We start from the raw sequence: 19620 nt of genomic DNA, 5'->3' as shown, positions 1-19620 counted from the left end.
AAAACTTTATTGTAGCTATCGGTAGATGGCACTGTAATCAAACATGGAAAATACTCAAGGAAAACAAAATACCTACATTGGTTGTAAATTGTAACTTTTGTTGTCCTCAACCCAACCGACTCTCCGGTTGTAATGTAATATTAAATTTACAATAAAATCTATACAAAAATTCGCAATATTCGTAAAATTGAGTCCTAACCTACCATGGCTTACTGTTATCAAACCTTATCAGATATCAGTTAGATTTCGTTAGTATTGCGAATCGCGCGTATCTCTAATTACAAAACTACAATGATTTCATCTACGTTTTCCATATTACCTGAGTGATTGCTAACTTGCGTCCTACACCTTTTGAATGAGTAATGCAAGGTCCCAGTGAACATTATTTAGTGCTTTGAAATATGGCTCGAAATAATTTGGTGCTGAAAATTGTTTTGGATTTCATAGCTTTGGTAATTGGTAAGTTAACTTTGATTAAGTACTAAAATTTTAATGATTTAAATAATTTATTAAATACTTAACTGTAGCTTTCCTCCTGCCGGGGTTCTAGAAGCACTTTTGAATCGTCTTAACATAATATATTTAACATTTACCACCGATCTACTGAATAAGATAAGCCTTTCTCGAGAATCACGCTATCCATCAGTGAAAACAGTGTGAAAATTAGTGCAGTAGTTTTTGAGTATATCTAAACAGACAGACGCGGCGAATGACTTTGTTTTATAATACTCATATCTCTTATATATAAAAATGAATCGCAAAATGTGTTGGTAAGCGCATAACTCGAGAACGGCTGAACCGATTTCGATAATTCTTTTTTTATTATATTCCTTGAAGTACGAGGATGGTTCTTACGTAGAGAAAACGTAAACATGTACCACGGGCGAAGCCGGGGCGGACCGCTAGTAGGTAATAAATAGGTATATAAGTACTTAGTGATGATGTGAGACGATGCTTCTTGCTCGAAGAAGGAGGATATTGTCTCCGATTATTAAACTTGTATCTTGTATGGAATTACCTCTTTCAACGTTAGTACCTAATAAATATTATAATACACCATGGATATGACTTTACAGTTTACACCTACAACCAAGCCTACAACATAATATAGGTACCTACGTATATTTGTTACATAGAAACGATTGTTCATGCTTATTTAAAAAAATATAAGTAGGAACCTAAACGTAATGAAGCAAAAATTCGAAAAACATTCGAAACGGTAATATTGACCTGATTCTTTTAATACAATAATTAATTAGGAATTTTCAGTATGTAGTATTAATTAGTTGATAACAAATTTATCTGAAACCAGATCAATCAATTTGTTAATTAATAATTACCTACATTCATCAGATATTATGAAGCTATTAGTATACGTAGTATATTATTATTAGTCTGTGCTATTAGATATTTTAACATTACCTACATTTTGTGTTATGAAAAAATTATTCTAGGTAACGAAAGAATAACCAATGTAAAGTTGATATGATGATAAATACAATTTTAGGAAGTCATTAGAAATTGTAATAAAAACTATCATTTTTGTATTCTTTACACAAAAAGTCGATCAAACGGTTCGTTGAATTCCCCCGATTTCCTTTATATTGAAGGTTGACGTTAGTTTAAAGTTAACATTCCGTGATAGAATATTAAACAACAATAATAAATTTATCTTTACATGATACCTAAGTATTGCAAATACACACATGCAAGGAAGCTCATTTACCTGATAATCTTCAGTTGAAAATTACGACTTTGTAGCTATTACATTGATCATTGATGGATATGTAGATTGTAGGTAGGTACCTGATTCATTTATTGGTATCAATGAATTCACGATTAATCCATTGAGTTAATATGTACTACGTTAATCCCGAAAATATAACATAGGCATATATTAAGTCATTAATGCTATAAATCATTATATTATACGCATCAATGTTTTGTTAAACCCTTAACGTTCTGCCCAGTCAACAGTCACCTTGTAGCTGTAAACGATACAACAATGTTTGAGTAAAATAACAGCAAATAACTTCAAATGTTCACATCCTGGCCATTTTGAATTATGCCACAGGTTTTTATCATGTCAAGTATGTATTAAAAAAAATCAGTTCAGTAGGCAAAAAAAACTTTCGCTAAAGTAAAGACGAATGTTGATAAGATAGTACTATCACTGACAGTACTTATATCGACATTCCAAACACGCTTCCTGTAGTACCGCTATCGATAAAGGTAAATGTTAAAGATAATTTTACAGGAGTGTCTTCTTTTCTACATATACTTCCAGTGCTATTTTTTTATAACAAACTATATAATTCCACACGAAATTAATATGATTGTCGTTTTATTTGCCATACTTGATACTGTAGGTCGGTACCTACATCAGTCTACATTTTACAGTCTTATTCCTGACCCAATATATTTTCCTTGCTGTTGGACCCGCGAGCTGGAGCTAGTAAGTATATTGCTATACCTACTATTGGCCCACTGTATAATATTATAACGAGGGGGGCGGCATTTCTTGGAGATGTACCTACTGAAAGATTTAACTAACTTCCCAAAAGCAAATTTTATTTACTGCTAAGTGCTACTACTACGTACTTTTTCTATCACAATAAAATTACAATTACAGTCGCATTCCCACTGTTGGCCCTTCAGCTATGGGCATCACCGTACGAGCGAGGCTACTTCGCTGACGATCCTTCTCTACGATTGCCGTATAAGACGCAGACGGTGTCCGAGGGCCTGCTGGCGGGTTTGGGATTCGCACTGCTTGTTGTTACAGTAAGTTTTGATAGGAAATATTTTTAGCCGATATATATGGACTTAGAGATTCCAGTGATGTTCAGATGCATTTTCTTTTATTCGTGAAAATACTGTTGATTGTCAATGACATTGTGATCATACACCACCTTGTAATATGTTAAAAAATAAAAACGATCACAAAATACAAATGTTTTAGTGTGAATTGATTTTGTTAATACCTAGTCAATTAATGAAAAGAAGGATCTGTTTTGATGTGATTCGGTATTAAGAAAATACCAATTCACATCAAAACTTGGAAAATACCAATCAGAACCTATCGAATTATATTACATACTTAGTGTCCTGTAAGTTCTATGTGATGTGAAGAAATAAAATAAAAAAATATTCGTCTACTAATTCATCTTTAAAACCTTTCAACGATTGCTAATCAAATTCTTCTTCTCCAGATAATTATCGTCGAAATATCACGAGACGTACGCGGTAAGTCAGGGGGCGCACGTTCCCTGGGTAACTGCGAGGTGCCTGCCTGGGTCTGGGAGAGCTATGTGGCCATAGGCGTGTTTACTTTTGGTGCAGCCTGCCAGCAGCTGGCCGTGAATATCGCGAAGTACGTGATTGGCAGGCTTAGACCGCACTTCTTTGATGTGAGTAACTGCTATTCCTTTTTATTTTATTAAGGCTTCTTAAACACGGCGTTGTCTTGATATTTAAAGTTCTTCCGAATCTTTATTTATTTCCAAAGTAAGATAATCGCTGCAAAACGTACGCGCAAGAAGAATAATTGAACAACTTGAATTCTGTCTCCTATTAGTTTTCCTTTGGCTCTAGGTATGTATTTACTAAAGTTCTCTGAAATTTTATTAATACTATATATTTCAGCTCTGCAAGCCAGTGCCCATAGACGCATCCATGGCCGACTCCTTCATAACGAACTTCAGGTGTACGGGCGCGGCTGCAACCGCCAGCACTATGAAGGACATGCGACTGTCCTTCCCTAGTGCGCATTCTGGCTTCGCTATGTATTGCGCTGTTTTCTTTATTGTAAGTTAGACACCTTTAATTGTATCTTAAATGTATTAGATAATATAGATACGTGCAGGATAGTATCGTACCGCACCGTAGTAGGATGGACGCAGCTTTAATTTTGAAATTATTTTCAGCACAGAAGAAGACAGCAATTTACTTTTTATGGTTGGATGGTAATCGTATCTTATGTGTAATATTCACTTTAAATGATATCCTAATTGCATCCTTGTAGAAGGTAGTAGATATGCGCCAGCTAAAATTAGCAAGGCATTCATGTTAAACATAATTTATTGGTATTTGGTGTATATCTTTAGATAAAGAGTATAGATATACTGCTGTAAAAAAAGAACATTTAATACCCTTGCATTACGATTCACTATCCTAATTTCCAGTTCTACATCCAAGTGAAAGCAAAATGGCGCGGCTCCAAACTGCTGCGTCACGTTGCCCAGTTCGGCGTGCTGATAGCGGCGTGGTACGTGGGGCTCTCGCGGGTTGTGGACCACATGCACCACTGGAGCGACGTGGCCGTGGGCTTCGCGGTTGGCGCCGCGTTTGCTGTTCTTACCGTAAGTATATCATTGCTCTAGATAGATAGATAATTCTTTATTGCACACACACAATATTTACACAGAACACAGCTCTAGCATCTAGGTGCATTTAGTACCCTAAATGTTTTTATATTGCTGAAGTTGTCTTTGGTGCCCATAATGTACCTATGTGTCTTTGAATTGTGAGGTGTAGTTTTTGGTGTTCTAACTAGCTTACGTATAACGAATATATTGGAATTGACCTAACTGTTTGTAAACTTTAAAATCGCTAGTTTGTTTTCCTCTGTTCCTTAGAATTGACAAAGTTGCTTATATTGTACTAGCTTCCGCCCACGACTTTGTACGTGCATCCCCGTTTGTCCCCGTTCCCGCAAGAATTTCGGGAAATCCTTTCTTAGCGTCCTAACTCCTAACATCTACCTGCATGCCAAATTTCGTCCAGTGGTTTGGGCTGTGCGTTGATAGATCACTATATCAGTCACCTTGGATTTTTATATATATGTATGTATATTGATTGATGAATAGTTCCCGAAAAACTACAACTTATGTGCAAAGCTATAAAGTATTTTTCATTTTCGACCTGTTTTAATGTTATTTACTCTACTATGGGGTACATCTTACGTATAATAAGCACTTATATAACATATTTAATTATTTGATTTCAGTTCATCTACGTGTATGCGCCGGTTAAACGCATCCGAAGAGAGTCCTGGATCACAGAACCCTCCACACAACCTGAGATGTTACCTCGACCTGTACTTATGGCACATAGTAATTAAAATATTTAACTATAAAGTTCTTTAAGTAGAGAATGAGAAAGAGAAAGAATTTAGTTAAGATTTTTTTATTTATGATTGACTTCGTGAAATATATAATATAAATATAGTTACAGGTAGTTATTTATATGTATGTATATTGTGTAGTACGATTTAATAGATACATGATCAAAACTTGACTATTCCTTAATATAGAAACCATGACATAACTATAAGATCTCAGTCCATTTACGATTATAGCATTTTTGTACTTACCAAGCCCATATATAAAACAAGACTAGATTTCATTGAACATGTGTGTATATTTATTAGATAACATACCAAGAAAGATACGAAAAATAAAAGTTAAAAGAATTGTATAAACTGTTATATAAATTAATTATCGTAAGTATTATGAAGGATTTATGTTTATAAAAAGAAGGAATAAATTATTTTAATACGAACATGTCTTTTATTTATCCTAAACATCCCAAAAGGTTTCATCTTAGTTTTCTTCTTAATCTTCATATTATAGCCAACTTATTCATGAATATTAATTTATAGTGACAAACAGAGAGATATTTTATGCAACATCTAACTTATATGAAGAAAGAAGAAATATTTGATATTATTTAAAGACCTCAAAAAATAATATATATTTTTAAATTTCGAGTATAAAACCTGATATGATTCCTGGTGTAGACCGTATGTATTGGAATGAGTATATAGTTATTTTTTGTTCTTTTTGTCTCGGTAAGCAATTTATCATATCTAAATTCTAAATATTTCCGTCTGCTTATTTTCGTCATAGAGCATTTATAATTTATTGTTCGCTGTTCGCTGTTCGCTCTTCGCTGTTCGCTGTTCGCTGTTCGCTGTTCGTGTTCGTGTTCGTGTTCGTGTTCTTGGAATTTGAATTTGAATTTGAATTTGAATTTGAATTTGAATTTGAATTTGAATTTGAATTTGAATTTGAATTTGAATTTGAATTTGAATTTGAATTTGAATTTGAATTTGAATTTGAATTTGAATTTGAATTTGAATTTGAATTTGAATTTGAATTTGGATTTGAATTTGAATTTGATTTTGAGAGTTTGTGTTTGTGTTCGTGTTCGTGTTCGTGTTCGGGTTCGTGTTCGCTGTTCGCTGTTCGCTGTTCGCTGTTCGCTGTTCGGTGTTCGGTGTTCGGTGTTCGGTGTTCGGTGTTCGGTGTTCGCTGTTCGCTGTTCGCTGTTCGCTGTTCGCTGTTCGCTGTTCGCTGTTCGCTGTTCGCTGTTCGCTGTTCGCTGTTCGCTGTTCGCTGTTCGCTGTTCGCTGTTCGCTGTTCGCTGTTCGCTGTTCGCTGTTCGCTGTTCGCTGTTCGTGTTCGTGTTCGTGTTCGTGTTCGTGTTCGTGTTCGCTGTTCGCTGTTCGCTGTTCGCTGTTCGCTGTTCGCTGTTCGTGTTCGTGTTCGTGTTCGTGTTCGTGTTCGTGTTCGTGTTCGAATTTGAATTTAAATTTGAATTTGAATTTGAATTTGATTTTGAGAGTTTGTGTTTGTGTTCGTGTTCGTGTTCGTGTTCGTGTTCGTGTTCGTTGTTCGCTGTTCGCTGTTCGGTGTTCGGTGTTCGGTGTTCGGTGTTCGGTGTTCGCTGTTCGCTGTTCGCTGTTCGCTGTTCGCTGTTCGCTGTTCGCTGTTCGCTGTTCGCTGTTCGCTGTTCGCTGTTCGCTGTTCACTGTTCGCTGTTCGCTGTTCGCTGTTCGCTGTTTGCTGTTCTATATCTACTTGAATTTGATTTTGAATTTGAATTTGAATATGTTCTATATCTATTTAAATTTGAATTTGAATTTGAATTTGAATTTGAATTTGAATTTGAATTTGAATTTGAATTTGAATTTGAATTTGAATTTGAATTTGAATTTGAATTTGATTTTGAGAGTTTGTGTTTGTGTTTGTGTTTGTGTTCGTGTTCGTGTTCGTGTTCGTGTTCGGTGTTCGGTGTTCGGTGTTCGGTGTTCGGTGTTCGGTGTTCGGTGTTCGGTGTTCGCTGTTCGTTGTTCGCTGTTCGCTGTTCGCTGTTCGCTGTTCGCTGTTCGCTGTTCGCTGTTCGTGTTCGTGTTCGTGTTCGTGTTCGTGTTCGTGTTCTTGGAATTTGAATTTGAATTTGAATTTGAATTTGATTTTGAATTTGAATTTGAATTTGAATTTGAATATGAATATGAATTTGAATTTGAATATGAATTTGAATTTGAATAAAAATTCGAATTTGAATTTGAATTTGAATTTGAATTTGAATTTGAATTTGAATTTGAATTTGAATTTGATTTTGAGAGTTTGTGTTTGTGTTCGTGTTCGTGTTCGTGTTCGTGTTCGGGTTCGTGTTCGCTGTTCGCTGTTCGGTGTTCGGTGTTCGGTGTTCGGTGTTCGGTGTTCGGTGTTCGGTGTTCGGTGTTCAGTGTTCGCTGTTCGCTGTTCGCTGTTCGCTGTTCGCTGTTCGCTGTTCGCTGTTCGCTGTTTGCTGTTCTACATCTACTTGAATTTGATTTTGAATTTGAATTTGAATATGTTCTATATCTATTTAAATTTGAATTTGAATTTGAATTTGAATTTGAATTTGAATTTGAATTTGAATTTGAATTTGAATTTGAATTTGAATTTGAATTTGAATTTGAATCTAAATATGAATTTGAATTTGAATTTGAATTTGAATTTGATTTTGAGAGTTTGTGTTTGTGTTTGTGTTTGTGTTCGTGTTCGTGTTCGTGTTCGTGTTCGGTGTTCGGTGTTCGGTGTTCGGTGTTCGGTGTTCGGTGTTCGGTGTTCGGTGTTCGGTGATCGCTGTTCGTTGTTCGCTGTTCGCTGTTCGCTGTTCGCTGTTCGCTGTTCGCTGTTCGCTGTTCGCTGTTCGTGTTCGTGTTCGTGTTCGTGTTCGTGTTCGTGTTCGTGTTCTTGGAATTTGAATTTGAATTTGAATTTGAATTTGAATTTGAATATGAATTTGAATTTGAATATGAATTTTAATTTGAATTTGAATTTGATTTTGATTTTGAATTTGAATTTGAATTTGAATTTGAATTTGAATTTGAATTTGAATATGAATTTGAATTTGAATAAAAATTCGAATTTGAATTTGAATTTGAATTTGAATTTGAATTTGAATTTGAATTTGAATTTGATTTTGAGAGTTTGTGTTTGTGTTCGTGTTCGTGTTCGTGTTCGGGTTCGTGTTCGCTGTTCGCTGTTCGGTGTTCGGTGTTCGCTGTTCGCTGTTCGCTGTTCGCTGTTCGCTGTTCGCTGTTCGCTGTTCGCTGTTCGCTGTTCGCTGTTCGCTGTTCGCTGTTCGTGTTCGTGTTCGTGTTCGTGTTCGTGTTCGAATTTGAATTTGAATTTGAATTTGAATTTGAATTTGATTTTGAGAGTTTGTGTTTGTGTTTGTGTTCGTGTTCGTGTTCGGGTTCGCTGTTCGCTGTTCGCTGTTCGCTGTTCGCTGTTCGCTGTTCGCTGTTCGCTGTTCGCTGTTCGCTGTTCGCTGTTCGGTGTTCGGTGTTCGCTGTTCGCTGTTCGCTGTTCGCTGTTCGCTGTTCGCTGTTCGCTGTTCGCTGTTCGCAGTTCGCTGTTCTCTGTTCGCTGTTCGCTGTTCGCTGTTCGCTGTTCGCTGTTCGCTGTTCGCTGTTCGCTGTTCGCTGTTCGCTGTTCGCTGTTCGCTGTTTGCTGTTCTATATCTACTTGAATTTGAATTTGAATTTGAATTTGAATTTGAATTTGAATTTGAATTTGAATTTGAATTTGAATTTGAATTTGAATTTGAATTTGAATTTGAATTTGAATTTGAATTTGAATTTGAATTTGAATTTGAATTTGAATTTGAATTTGAATTTGAATTTGAATTTGAATTTGAATTTGAATTTGAATTTGAATTTGAATTTGATTTTGAGAGTTTGTGTTTGTGTTCGTGTTCGTGTTCGTGTTCGGGTTCGTGTTCGCTGTTTGCTGTTCGGTGTTCGGTGTTCGGTGTTCGGTGTTCGCTGTTCGCTGTTCGCTGTTCGCTGTTCGCTGTTCGCTGTTCGCTGTTCGCTGTTCGCTGTTCGCTGTTCGCTGTTCGCTGTTCGCTGTTCGCTGTTCGCTGTTCGCTGTTCGCTGTTCGCTGTTCGCTGTTCGCTGTTCGCTGTTCGCTGTTCGCTGTTCGCTGTTCGCTGTTCGCTGTTCGCTGTTTGCTGTTCTATATCTACTTGAATTTGATTTTGAATTTGAATTTGAATATGTTCTATATCTATTTAAATTTGAATTTGAATTTGAATTTGAATTTGAATTTGAATTTGAATTTGAATTTGAATTTGAATCTGAATTTGAATTTGAATTTGAATTTGAATTTGAATTTGAATTTGAATTTGAATCTTAATTTGAATTTGAATTTGAATTTGAATTTGAATTTGAATTTGATTTTGAGAGTTTGTGTTTGTGTTTGTGTTTGTGTTCGTGTTCGTGTTCGTGTTAGGTGTTCGGTGTTCGGTGTTCGGTGTTCGCTGTTCGTTGTTCGCTGTTCGCTGTTCGCTGTTCGCTGTTCGCTGTTCGCTGTTCGCTGTTCGCTGTTCGCTGTTCGTGTTCGTGTTCGTGTTCGTGTTCGTGTTCGTGTTCTTGGAATTTGAATTTGAATTTGAATTTGAATTTGAATTTGAATTTGAATATGAATTTGAATTTGAATATGAATTTGAATTTGAATTTGAATTTGAATTTGATTTTGAATTTGAATTTGAATTTGAATTTGAATTTGAATTTGAATTTGAATTTGAATATGAATTTGAATTTGAATAAAAATTCGAATTTGAATTTGAATTTGAATTTGAATTTGAATTTGAATTTGATTTTGAGAGTTTGTGTTTGTGTTCGTGTTCGTGTTCGTGTTCGGGTTCGTGTTCGCTGTTCGCTGTTCGGTGTTCGGTGTTCGGTGTTCGCTGTTCGCTGTTCGCTGTTCGCTGTTCGCTGTTCGCTGTTCGCTGTTCGCTCTTCGCTGTTCGCTGTTCGCTGTTCGCTGTTCGCTGTTCGTGTTCGTGTTCGTGTTCGTGTTCGTGTTCGTGTTCGAATTTGAATTTGAATTTGAATTTGAATTTGAATTTGAATTTGAATTTGATTTTGAGAGTTTGTGTTTGTGTTCGTGTTCGTGTTCGTGTTCGCTGTTCGCTGTTCGCTGTTCGCTGTTCGCTGTTCGTGTTCGTGTTCGCTGTTCGCTGTTCGCTGTTCGCTGTTCGCTGTTCGCTGTTCGCTGTTCGCTGTTCGCTGTTCGCTGTTCGCTGTTCGCTGTTCGCTGTTCGCTGTTCGGTGGTCGGTGTTCGCTGTTCGCTGTTCGCTGTTCGCTGTTCGCTGTTCGGTGTTCGCTGTTCGCTGTTCGCTGTTCGCTGTTCGCTGTTCGCTGTTCGCTGTTCGCTGTTCGCTGTTCGCTGTTCGCTGTTCGCTGTTCGCTGTTCGTGTTCGCTGTTCGCTGTTCGCTGTTCGCTGTTCGCTGTTCGCTGTTTGGTGTTCTATATCTACTTGAATTTGATTTTGAATTTGAATTTGAATATGTTCTATATCTATTTGAATTTGAATTTGAATTTGAATTTAATTTGAATTTGAATTTGAATTTGAATTTGAATTTGAATTTGAATTTGAATTTGAATTTGAATTTGAATTTGAATTTGAATTTGAATTTGAATTTGAATTTGAATTTGAATTTGAATTTTAATTTTAATTTGAATTTGAATTTGAATTTGAATTTGAATTTGAATTTGAATTTGAATTTGAATTTGAATTTGAATTTGAATTTGAATTTGAATTTGAATTTGGATTTGAATTTTAATTTGAATTTGAATTTGAATTTGAATTTGAATATGAATTTGAATTTGAACAAAAATTCGAATTTGAATTTGAATTTGAATTTGAATTTGAATTTGAATTTGAATTTGATTTTGAGAGTTTGTGTTTGTGTTCGTGTTCGTGTTCGTGTTCGTGTTCGGGTTCGTGTTCGCTGTTCGCTGTTCGGTGTTCGGTGTTCGGTGTTCGCTGTTCGCTGTTCGCTGTTCGCTGTTCGCTGTTCGCTGTTCGCTGTTCGCTGTTCGCTGTTCGCTGTTCGCTGTTCGCTGTTCGCTGTTCGCTGTTCGCTGTTCGCTGTTCGCTGTTCGCTGTTCGCTGTTCGCTGTTCGCTGTTCGCTGTTCGCTGTTCGCTGTTCGCTGTTCGCTGTTCGCTGTTCGCTGTTCGCTGTTCGCTGTTCGCTGTTCGCTGTTCTATATCTACTTGAATTTGATTTTGAATTTGAATTTGAATATGTTCTTTATCTATTTAAATTTGAATTTGAATATGAATATGAATTTGAATTTGAATATGAATTTGAATTTGAATTTGAATTTGATTTTGAATTTGAATTTGAATTTGAATAAAAATTCGAATTTGAATTTGAATTTGAATTTGAATTTGAATTTGAATTTGAATTTTAATTTGAATTTGAATTTGATTTTGAGAGTTTGTGTTTGTGTTCGTGTTCGTGTTCGTGTTCGTGTTCGTGTTCGTGTTCGGGTTCGTGTTCGCTGTTCGCTGTTCGGTGTTCGGTGTTCGCTGTTCGCTGTTCGCTGTTCGCTGTTCGCTGTTCGCTGTTCGCTGTTCGTGTTCGTGTTCGTGTTCGTGTTCGAATTTGAATTTGAATTTGAATTTGAATTTGAATTTGATTTTGAGAGTTAGTGTTTGTGTTTGTGTTCGTGTTCGTGTTCGTGTTCGTGTTCGCTGTTCGCTGTTCGCTGTTCGCTGTTCGCTGTTCGCTGTTCGCTGTTCGTGTTCGTGTTCGCTGTTCGCTGTTCGCTGTTCGCTGTTCGCTGTTCGCTGTTCGCTGTTCGCTGTTCGCTGTTCGCTGTTCGCTGTTCGCTGTTCGCTGTTCGCTGTTCGCTGTTCGCTGTTCGCTGTTCGGTGCTCGGTGTTCGCTGTTCGGTGTTCGGTGTTCGCTGTTCGGTGGTCGGTGTTCGCTGTTCGCTGTTCGCTGTTCGCTGTTCGCTGTTCGCTGTTCGCTGTTCGCTGTTCGCTGGTCGCTGGTCGCTGTTCGCTGTTCGCTGTTCGCTGTTCGCTGTTCGCTGTTCGGTGTTCGCTGGTCGCTGGTCGCTGTTCGCTGTTCGCTGTTCGTGTTCGCTGTTCGCTTTTCGCTGTTCGCTGTTCGTGTTCGCTGTTCGCTGTTCGCTGTTTGCTGTTCTATATCTACTTGAATTTGATTTTGAATCTGAATTTGAATATGGTCTATATCTATTTGAATTTGAATTTGAATTTGAATTTGAATTTGAATTTGAATTTGAATTTGAATTTGAATTTGAATTTGAATTTGAATTTGAATTTGAATTTGAATTTGAATTTGAATTTGAATTTGAATTTGAATTTGAATTTGAATTTGAATTTGAATTTGAATTTGAATTTGAATTTGAATTTGAATTTGAATTTGAATTTGAATTTGAATTTGAATTTGATTTTGAGAGTTTGTGTTTGTGTTTGTGTTTGTGTTCGTGTTCGTGTTCGTGTTCGTGTTCGGTGTTCGGTGTTCGGTGTTCGGTGTTCGGTGTTCGGTGTTCGGTGTTCGGTGTTCGGTGATCGCTGTTCGTTGTTCGCTGTTCGCTGTTCGCTGTTCGCTGTTCGCTGTTCGCTGTTCGCTGTTCGCTGTTCGTGTTCGTGTTCGTGTTCGTGTTCGTGTTCGTGTTCGTGTTCTTGGAATTTGAATTTGAATTTGAATTTGAATTTGAATATGAATTTGAATTTGAATATGAATTTTAATTTGAATTTGAATTTGATTTTGATTTTGATTTTGAATTTGAATTTGAATTTGAATTTGAATTTGAATTTGAATTTGAATTTGAATATGAATTTGAATTTGAATAAAAATTCGAATTTGAATTTGAATTTGAATTTGAATTTGAATTTGAATTTGAATTTGAATTTGATTTTGAGAGTTTGTGTTTGTGTTCGTGTTCGTGTTCGTGTTCGGGTTCGTGTTCGCTGTTCGCTGTTCGGTGTTCGGTGTTCGCTGTTCGCTGTTCGCTGTTCGCTGTTCGCTGTTCGCTGTTCGCTGTTCGCTGTTCGCTGTTCGCTGTTCGCTGTTCGCTGTTCGTGTTCGTGTTCGTGTTCGTGTTCGTGTTCGAATTTGAATTTGAATTTGAATTTGAATTTGAATTTGATTTTGAGAGTTTGTGTTTGTGTTTGTGTTCGTGTTCGTGTTCGGGTTCGCTGTTCGCTGTTCGCTGTTCGCTGTTCGCTGTTCGCTGTTCGCTGTTCGCTGTTCGCTGTTCGCTGTTCGCTGTTCGCTGTTCGGTGTTCGGTGTTCGCTGTTCGCTGTTCGCTGTTCGCTGTTCGCTGTTCGCTGTTCGCTGTTCGCTGTTCGCAGTTCGCTGTTCTCTGTTCGCTGTTCGCTGTTCGCTGTTCGCTGTTCGCTGTTCGCTGTTCGCTGTTCGCTGTTCGCTGTTCGCTGTTCGCTGTTCGCTGTTTGCTGTTCTATATCTACTTGAATTTGAATTTGAATTTGAATTTGAATTTGAATTTGAATTTGAATTTGAATTTGAATTTGAATTTGAATTTGAATTTGAATTTGAATTTGAATTTGAATTTGAATTTGAATTTGAATTTGAATTTGAATTTGAATTTGAATTTGAATTTGAATTTGAATTTGAATTTGAATTTGAATTTGAATTTGAATTTGAATTTGAATTTGATTTTGAGAGTTTGTGTTTGTGTTCGTGTTCGTGTTCGTGTTCGGGTTCGTGTTCGCTGTTTGCTGTTCGGTGTTCGGTGTTCGGTGTTCGGTGTTCGCTGTTCGCTGTTCGCTGTTCGCTGTTCGCTGTTCGCTGTTCGCTGTTCGCTGTTCGCTGTTCGCTGTTCGCTGTTCGCTGTTCGCTGTTCGCTGTTCGCTGTTCGCTGTTCGCTGTTCGCTGTTCGCTGTTCGCTGTTCGCTGTTCGCTGTTCGCTGTTCGCTGTTCGCTGTTCGCTGTTCGCTGTTCGCTGTTTGCTGTTCTATATCTACTTGAATTTGATTTTGAATTTGAATTTGAATATGTTCTATATCTATTTAAATTTGAATTTGAATTTGAATTTGAATTTGAATTTGAATTTGAATTTGAATTTGAATCTGAATTTGAATTTGAATTTGAATTTGAATTTGAATTTGAATTTGAATTTGAATTTGAATTTGAATCTTAATTTGAATTTGAATTTGAATTTGAATTTGAATTTGAATTTGATTTTGAGAGTTTGTGTTTGTGTTTGTGTTTGTGTTCGTGTTCGTGTTCGTGTTAGGTGTTCGGTGTTCGGTGTTCGGTGTTCGCTGTTCGTTGTTCGCTGTTCGCTGTTCGCTGTTCGCTGTTCGCTGTTCGCTGTTCGCTGTTCGCTGTTCGCTGTTCGTGTTCGTGTTCGTGTTCGTGTTCGTGTTCGTGTTCTTGGAATTTGAATTTGAATTTGAATTTGAATTTGAATTTGAATTTGAATATGAATTTGAATTTGAATATGAATTTGAATTTGAATTTGAATTTGAATTTGATTTTGAATTTGAATTTGAATTTGAATTTGAATTTGAATTTGAATTTGAATTTGAATATGAATTTGAATTTGAATAAAAATTCGAATTTGAATTTGAATTTGAATTTGAATTTGAATTTGAATTTGATTTTGAGAGTTTGTGTTTGTGTTCGTGTTCGTGTTCGTGTTCGGGTTCGTGTTCGCTGTTCGCTGTTCGGTGTTCGGTGTTCGGTGTTCGCTGTTCGCTGTTCGCTGTTCGCTGTTCGCTGTTCGCTGTTCGCTGTTCGCTCTTCGCTGTTCGCTGTTCGCTGTTCGCTGTTCGCTGTTCGTGTTCGTGTTCGTGTTCGTGTTCGTGTTCGTGTTCGAATTTGAATTTGAATTTGAATTTGAATTTGAATTTGAATTTGAATTTGATTTTGAGAGTTTGTGTTTGTGTTCGTGTTCGTGTTCGTGTTCGCTGTTCGCTGTTCGCTGTTCGCTGTTCGCTGTTCGTGTTCGTGTTCGCTGTTCGCTGTTCGCTGTTCGCTGTTCGCTGTTCGCTGTTCGCTGTTCGCTGTTCGCTGTTCGCTGTTCGCTGTTCGCTGTTCGCTGTTCGCTGTTCGGTGGTCGGTGTTCGCTGTTCGCTGTTCGCTGTTCGCTGTTCGCTGTTCGGTGTTCGCTGTTCGCTGTTCGCTGTTCGCTGTTCGCTGTTCGCTGTTCGCTGTTCGCTGTTCGCTGTTCGCTGTTCGCTGTTCGTGTTCGCTGTTCGCTGTTCGCTGTTCGCTGTTCGCTGTTCGCTGTTTGGTGTTCTATATCTACTTGAATTTGATTTTGAATTTGAATTTGAATATGTTCTATATCTATTTGAATTTGAATTTGAATTTGAATTTAATTTGAATTTGAATTTGAATTTGAATTTGAATTTGAATTTGAATTTGAATTTGAATTTGAATTTGAATTTGAATTTGAATTTGAATTTGAATTTGAATTTTAATTTGAATTTGAATTTGAATTTGAATTTGAATTTGAATTTGAATTTGAATTTGAATTTGAATTTGAATTTGAATTTGAATTTGAATTTGGATTTGAATTTGAATTTGAATTTGAATTTGAATTTGAATTTGAATTTGAATTTGAATTTGAATAAAAATTTGAATTTGAATTTGAATTTGAATTTGAATTACAATTTGAGAGTTTGTGTTTGTGTTTGTGTTCGTGTTCGTGTTCGGTGTTCGGTGTTCGGTGTTCGGTGTTCGGTGTTCGGTGTTCGCTGGTCGCTGGTCGCTGTTCGCTGTTCGCTGTTCGCTGTTCGCTGTTCGCTGTTCGCTGTTCGCTGTTCGCTGTTCGCTGTTCGCTGTTCGCTGTTCGCTTTTCGCTGTTCGCTGTTCGCTGTTCGCTGTTCGCTTTTCGCTGTTCGCTGTTCGCTGTTCGCTGTTCGCTGTTCGCTGTTCGCTGTTCGCTGTTCGCTGTTCGCTGTTCGCTGTTCGCTGTTCGCTGTTCGCTGTTCGCTGTTCGCTGTTCGCTGTTCGCTGTTCGCTGTTCGCTGTTCGCTGTTCGCTGTTCGCTGTTCGCTGTTCGCTGTTCGCTGTTCGCTGTTCGCTGTTCGCTTTTCGCTGTTCGCTGTTCGTGTTCGCTGTTCGCTTTTCGCTGTTCGCTGTTCGTGTTCGCTGTTCGCTGTTCGCTGTTTGCTGTTCTATATCTACTTGAATTTGATTTTGAATTCGAATTTGAATATGTTCTATATCTATTTGAATTTGAATTTGAATTTGAATTTGAATTTGAATTTGAATTTGAATTTGAATTTGAATTTGAATTTGAATTTGAATTTGAATTTGAATTTGAATTTGAATTTGAATTTGAATTTGAATTTGAATTTGAATTTGAATTTGAATTTGAATTTGAATTTGAATTTGAATTTGAATTTGAATTTGAATTTGAATAAAAATTTGAATTTGAATTTGAATTTGAATTTGAATTACAATTTGAATTTGAATTTGAATTTGATTTTGAGAGTTTGTGTTTGTGTTCGGTGTTCGGTGTTCGGTGTTCGGTGTTCGGTGTTCGCTGGTCGCTGGTCGCTGTTCGCTGTTCGCTGTTCGCTGTTCGCTGTTCGCTGTTCGCTGTTCGCTGTTCGCTGTTCGCTTTTCGCTGTTCGCTGTTCGCTGTTCGCTGTTCGCTTTTCGCTGTTCGCTGTTCGCTGTTCGCTGTTCGCTGTTCGCTGTTCGCTGTTCGCTGTTCGCTGTTCGCTGTTCGCTGTTCGCTGTTCGCTGTTCGCTGTTCGCTGTTCGCTGTTCGCTTTTCGCTGTTCGCTGTTCGTGTTCGCTGTTCGCTTTTCGCTGTTCGCTGTTCGTGTTCGCTGTTCGCTGTTCGCTGTTTGCTGTTCTATATCTACTTGAATTTGATTTTGAATTTGAATTTGAATATGTTCTATATCTATTTGAATTTGAATTTGAATTTGAATTTGAATTTGAATTTGAATATGAATTTGAATTTGAATTTGAATTTGAATTTGAATTTGAATTTGAATTTGAATTTGAATTTGAATTTGAATTTGAATTTGAATTTGATTTTGAGAGTTTGTGTTTGTGTTTGTGTTTGTGTTCGTGTTCGTGTTCGTGTTAGGTGTTCGGTGTTCGGTGTTCGGTGTTCGCTGTTCGCTGTTCGGTGTTCGGTGTTCGCTGTTCGCTGTTCGCTGTTCGCTGTTCGCTGTTCGCTGTTCGCTGTTCGCTGTTCGTGTTCGTGTTCGTGTTCGTGTTCGAATTTGAATTTGAATTTGAATTTGAATTTGAATTTGATTTTGAGAGTTAGTGTTTGTGTTTGTGTTCGTGTTCGTGTTCGTGTTCGTGTTCGCTGTTCGCTGTTCGCTGTTCGCTGTTCGCTGTTCGCTGTTCGTGTTCGTGTTCGCTGTTCGCTGTTCGCTGTTCGCTGTTCGCTGTTCGCTGTTCGCTGTTCGCTGTTCGGTGCTCGGTGTTCGCTGTTCGGTGTTCGGTGTTCGCTGTTCGGTGGTCGGTGTTCGCTGTTCGCTGTTCGCTGTTCGCTGTTCGCTGTTCGCTGTTCGCTGTTCGCTGTTCGCTGGTCGCTGGTCGCTGTTCGCTGTTCGCTGTTCGCTGTTCGCTGTTCGCTGTTCGGTGTTCGCTGGTCGCTGGTCGCTGTTCGCTGTTCGCTGTTCGTGTTCGCTGTTCGCTTTTCGCTTTTCGCTGTTCGTGTTCGCTGTTCGCTGTTCGCTGTTTGCTGTTCTATATCTACTTGAATTTGATTTTGAATCTGAATTTGAATATGGTCTATATCTATTTGAATTTGAATTTGAATTTGAATTTGAATTTGAATTTGAATTTGAATTTGAATTTGAATTTGAATTTGAATTTGAATTTGAATTTGAATTTGAATTTGAATTTGAATTTGAATTTGAATTTGAATTTGAATTTGAATTTGAATTTGAATTTGAATTTGAATTTGAATTTGAATTTGAATTTGAATTTGAATTTGAATTTGAATTTGAATTTGAATTTGAATTTGAATTTGAATTTGAATTTGAATTTGAATTTGCATTTGCATTTGCATTTGAATTTGAATTTTAATATGAATTTGAATATGAATTTGAATTTGAATAAAAATTTGAATTTGAATTTGAATTTGAATAACAATTTGAATTTGAATTTGAATTCGATTTTGAGAGTTCGTGTTCGTGTTCGGTGTTCGGTGTTCGGTGTTCGGTGTTCGGTGTTCGGTGTTCGGTGTTCGGTGTTCGGTGTTCGGTGTTCGGTGTTCGCTGTTCGCTGTTCGCTGTTCGCTGTTCGCTGTTCACTGTTCGCTGTTCGCTGTTCGCTGTTTGCTGTTCTATATCTACTTGAATTTGAATTTGAATTTGAATTTGAATTTGAATTTGAATTTGAATTTGAATTTGAATTTGAATTTGAATTTGAATTTGAATTTGAATTTGAATTTGAATTTGATTTTGAGAGTTTGTGTTTGTGTTCGTGTTCGTGTTCGTGTTCGTGTTCGGGTTCGTGTTCTCTGTTCGCTGTTCGGTGTTCGGTGTTCGGTGTTCGGTGTTCGGTGTTCGGTGTTCGCTGTTCGCTGTTCGCTGTTCGCTGTTCGCTGTTCGCTGTTCGCTGTTCGCTGTTCGCTGTTCGCTGTTCGCTGTTCGCTGTTCGCTGTTCGCTGTTCGCTGTTCGCTGTTCGCTGTTCGCTGTTCGCTGTTCGCTGTTCGCTGTTCGCTGTTCGCTGTTCGCTGTTCGCTGTTCTATATCTACTTGAATTTGATTTTGAATTTGAATTTGAATATGTTCTTTATCTATTTAAATTTGAATTTGAATATGAATATGAATTTGAATTTGAATATGAATTTGAATTTGAATTTGAATTTGAATTTGATTTTGAATTTGAATTTGAATTTGAATTTGAATTTGAATTTGAATTTGAATTTGAATAAAAATTCGAATTTGAATTTGAATTTGAATTTGAATTTGAATTTGAATTTGAATTTGAATTTGAATTTGAATTTGAATTTGAATTTGATTTTGAGAGTTTGTGTTTGTGTTCGTGTTCGTGTTCGTGTTCGTGTTCGGGTTCGTGTTCGCTGTTCGCTGTTCGGTGTTCGGTGTTCGGTGTTCGCTGTTCGCTGTTCGCTGTTCGCTGTTCGCTGTTCGCTGTTCGCTGTTCGCTGTTCGCTGTTCGTGTTCGTGTTCGTGTTCGTGTTCGTGTTCGAATTTGAATTTGAATTTGAATTTGAATTTGAATTTGATTTTGAGAGTAAGTGTTTGTGTTTGTGTTCGTGTTCGTGTTCGGTGTTCGGTGTTCGGTGTTCGGTGTTCGCTGTTCGCTGTTCGCTGTTCGCTGTTCGCTGTTCGCTGTTCGCTGTTCGCTGTTCGCTGTTCGCTGTTCGCTGTTCGCTGTTCGCTGTTCGCTGTTCGCTGTTCGCTGTTCGCTGTTCGCTGTTCGCTGTTCTATATCTACTTGAATTTGATTTTGAATTTGAATTTGAATATGTTCTTTATCTATTTAAATTTGAATTTGAATATGAATATGAATTTGAATTTGAATATGAATTTGAAT

General features: G+C 37.4%; 1 protein-coding gene across 1 annotated transcript; it reads left to right on the top strand.

The window, feature by feature from the left end:
• Positions 1-229: 229 nt before the first annotated feature.
• Positions 230-5321, top strand: LOC149901969 (putative phosphatidate phosphatase). Its single transcript, XM_090111053.1, has 6 exons — positions 230-459; positions 2633-2784; positions 3213-3410; positions 3646-3807; positions 4185-4361; positions 5009-5321. The coding sequence occupies exons 1-6, from the start codon at positions 402-404 to the stop codon at positions 5120-5122; spliced, it is 861 nt and encodes a 286-aa protein (XP_089967179.1). The 5' UTR covers positions 230-401; the 3' UTR covers positions 5123-5321.
• Positions 5322-19620: the final 14299 nt, after the last annotated feature.

Source organism: Colias eurytheme, chromosome 16, assembly GCF_061535395.1.
Source record: "Colias eurytheme isolate Ceu_HAF_F1 chromosome 16, ilColEury1 Martin Lab GWU primary, whole genome shotgun sequence".
In the NCBI taxonomy this organism is placed as follows: Eukaryota; Metazoa; Arthropoda; class Insecta; order Lepidoptera; family Pieridae; genus Colias; species Colias eurytheme.
The sequence above is the reverse complement of the archived record's forward strand: the minus strand, read 5'-3'. Positions and strand labels throughout refer to the sequence as shown.

What these genes read in the sequence shown, in the direction of transcription:
- LOC149901969 (XM_090111053.1), top strand. Translation starts at nt 402, where the DNA reads ATGGCTCGAAATAATTTGGTGCTGAAAATTGTTTTGGATTTCATAGCT. An exon ending in TCGCACTGCTTGTTGTTACA is followed by an intron (nt 2,785 to 3,212) that starts GTAAGTTTTGAT and finishes CTTCTTCTCCAG; the next exon opens with ATAATTATCGTCGAAATATC. An exon ending in CCGCGTTTGCTGTTCTTACC is followed by an intron (nt 4,362 to 5,008) that starts GTAAGTATATCA and finishes ATTTGATTTCAG; the next exon opens with TTCATCTACGTGTATGCGCC.